The sequence below is a fragment of the Amphimedon queenslandica genome, unplaced genomic scaffold, assembly GCF_000090795.2.
Source record: "Amphimedon queenslandica unplaced genomic scaffold, v1.1 AMPQUscaffold_13503, whole genome shotgun sequence".
Classification (NCBI taxonomy): domain Eukaryota; kingdom Metazoa; phylum Porifera; class Demospongiae; order Haplosclerida; family Niphatidae; genus Amphimedon; species Amphimedon queenslandica.
The window spans coordinates 6,359-9,187 of record NW_003546261.1 but is presented as its reverse complement, the minus strand read 5'-3'; the positions used below and the strand labels follow the sequence as shown (position 1 = coordinate 9,187).

The window sequence follows — 2,829 nt, the reverse complement described above, 5'->3', positions numbered from 1 at the left end:
GGTATGGTTTAATTATTAGTGAGAACTGAGTAGTGAAAGAATAGGTTACTTACCAAGGAACACAAGCAGGATGTCAGTGGCATTGATGAGACATTGTTACATGATTGTAAAGCTTCATATTTATGCTACCACAGAGGAGTACTATCAAGATAGAGATGATGTACATTACAGTATGTACTGTATGGTGATACAGTAAGTGCTTATAATAATTGTTGTCAATGTTTTTATTGCTATTTTTATAGTTAAAATTTGTTGAAAGACTCATAATAATAATCAAACTATTGGGTGACTAAAGAATAGAATAATCATTATAGTGATAATTTTAATAATAATTTTTGTAGTACTTAGCAGGGTGCATTCATTCTTGTAATAGTAGATCCTCATTTTTTAGAACTAGAATATTGATTGTAACTCTTCTATAGTTGTAGACCTGAGCTTTAGTAAGTAGTTCAACTGGATTTCTTCACTATTTTGCTTGTGCCATGCTTATACACGTGTAGTGTAAACGTCATGATACATCACTTTCGGCGCCAAGGATCGAGCGCATCCTGTTTCACATCCATGTGTATGTAGTATCTATGCTGTTACCGTAGGTCAGGATATATTCGCGGCTGCTTATTTTTGCGATTTTTTCCCGCACTCAGCAATTACCATGATTACCAAATGCAATTTTAATTGAAAAGTCCGCGATATTAATAGCAAAGGACTCTGTTGCAGTGTTCTTGGGCTGTTGTTCTTCTTGCTGTTACTAATCCTTGGTCTCTTCGGAGCTGTTTCAACCAGAGCTACTCTCTTCACTCTGCCTCGCCGTATCTTGGCTCATTCTTGGGACTCTCCACCCATTTATTGACTTGGGCGTGGTTAATTATCACCAGCAAGTGGTGTGGCAAGGATTTCCAGCAAAAAGCTCAAAGGTAGTGGTCCATACAAGAAGATAGCGGATGGAGAACTGGATGACTCCCACTAAAGCTGCTAAAGAATAGATAAATAGCTGCTGAACATTGTAATTGTATAAACACGTGGTCTTATTGTCATAGCAACAATCGATTGAATTCCATGGTATTTAATTGAACCTTTTTATTAGTTTTTATTATCGCGAAAATAAGCAGCCGCGAATATATCCCGACCTACGGTATTTCATTGCCAAAGATATGCAGCCCCTTGCTACAGTAGATGACTGGATTTCGTCATCTCCTTCAATCTTTCGAGCCACGATACGACCCTCCGTCCAGAAAAACAATAACTTATAAATATTTGCCACAGTTGTTTGAAGGAGAGAAGATGAAGATAATGCATTGTCTCTCAGATGTCAAGAGTTTTTCTCTTACAACTGACATTTGGACATCTAGGGCTAATCATGCCTATACTGGTGTGACAATCCACTTCATTGATAACGATTTCAAGTTACATCACTTTTTGTTGGAAACGAAGGAGTTTCCTGAATCTCATACTTCATTGAATATAGCAAATGAACTAACAAGTATTCTCAAGGAATGGAACCTAGGTGCAGAGAATGTAGCAGCGATAACAACAGATAATGGGAGAAACATTACTGGAGCCATACGAGATCTTGACTGGATAAATATTCCCTGTTTTTCCCACACTCTACAATTAGGTGTTCAAAAGGTACTGAAGTTACCACAAGTAGCAAAAGCGGTTGCTCGCTGTAAAAAAATAGCAACTCACTTCCACCACTCAAGTAAATCATCATATATTTTAAAAGAAAAGCAGCGAAGCTTGAAGTGTAAAGAGCACTCCATAGTGCAGGACGTGGCAACCTGCTGGAATTCTTTGTATTATATGGTTTCTCGTATTATTGAGCAGCAGCAACCGATCTGTACTATACTGTTGGAGATACAGAAGCTGGACCTCATGCCAACTGATCATGAGTTTAAGACAATGGAAGAATTCGTTTCATTGATGAAATCATTGGTTGATGTAACTGAGGCTATTGGAGCAGAAAAATGGATCACAATATCAACATTGAGACCAATAATGCACAAGCTGTTAAACATACATTTTGTCCATGATGAAAACGATAGCCAGCTAACCAAATCTATGAAAAAAGTTCTCTCCAAAGACCTGTGTGAACGATATACAAATGACAAGCTGAAGTTGCTCACAAAAGCTTGCTTTCTTGATCCTCGTTTTAGAAATTTAAAGTTCCTGTCAGAATCTAGTCGAACATAAGTTATGTATGATCTTAAGTTAGATGCAATTTTAATACACCCAGTTGACTCCAACAGGGCCTCTACCTCATTAGAAGAACCACAGCCAAAGAAGTCAAAAGGTGAACAAAAACTTTTGGAATTTATTGGAGAAGTGGCTGGGTCTAGTGAGGAGATAAAATCAAGCATACCTCTGGAAGAGCAACTAGACACAGAAATATCTCGTTATAAAGGAGAAGAGCACACAGATATGCTGCCTCTCTTGTGGTGGAACAATTTCAAAGGCAGATACCCATTGCTTTCTCAGCTGGCAAAGCATTACCTTTCCATTCCTGCAACTTCTGTTCCATGTGAAAGAGTATTTAGTGCAGCAGGTCATGTCGTAAATGAAAGACGATCATGCTTACTACCTAGCAATGTTAATATGATGGTATTTTTAGCAGAAAACTTGAAGTAAAGACTAAAGAGAAAACACATCAAGCTACATTTATATATACCCTGTATATACATGTACTACTTCCTTTTGACTTTTGTTATTAATAGTTATAAAAACTTAAATTTATGACACAATGTATATGTTAACAAGAAAGCTATAATATCGTGATAGTTTCACTATCAGGATAGTAGTAGTGACAACTATCGTGATAGTGATTTGACTACT

The 2,829-nt window shown here is 37.2% G+C and overlaps 2 protein-coding genes and 1 long non-coding RNA gene across 3 annotated transcripts in view; all 3 read left to right on the top strand.

Moving 5' to 3' along the window:
* LOC109593839 (uncharacterized) overlaps positions 1-332 on the top strand; it is a 590-nt gene extending 258 nt beyond the window's left edge. The window contains exons 2-3 of the long non-coding RNA XR_002191181.1: positions 20-192; positions 243-332. This is a non-coding gene — a long non-coding RNA (uncharacterized LOC109593839). The remainder of the gene's footprint in view (positions 1-19; positions 193-242) is intronic.
* Positions 333-1,173: 841 nt separating this feature from the next.
* On the top strand, positions 1,174-2,190 carry LOC105316672 (zinc finger BED domain-containing protein 1-like). Its single transcript, XM_011411749.1, has one exon. It carries the CDS (start codon positions 1,174-1,176, stop codon positions 2,188-2,190), a length of 1,017 nt encoding a protein of 338 aa, XP_011410051.1.
* Positions 2,191-2,193: 3 nt separating this feature from the next.
* On the top strand, positions 2,194-2,625 carry LOC105316671 (zinc finger BED domain-containing protein 4-like). Its single transcript, XM_011411748.1, has one exon. It carries the CDS (start codon positions 2,194-2,196, stop codon positions 2,623-2,625), a length of 432 nt encoding a protein of 143 aa, XP_011410050.1.
* Positions 2,626-2,829: the final 204 nt, after the last annotated feature.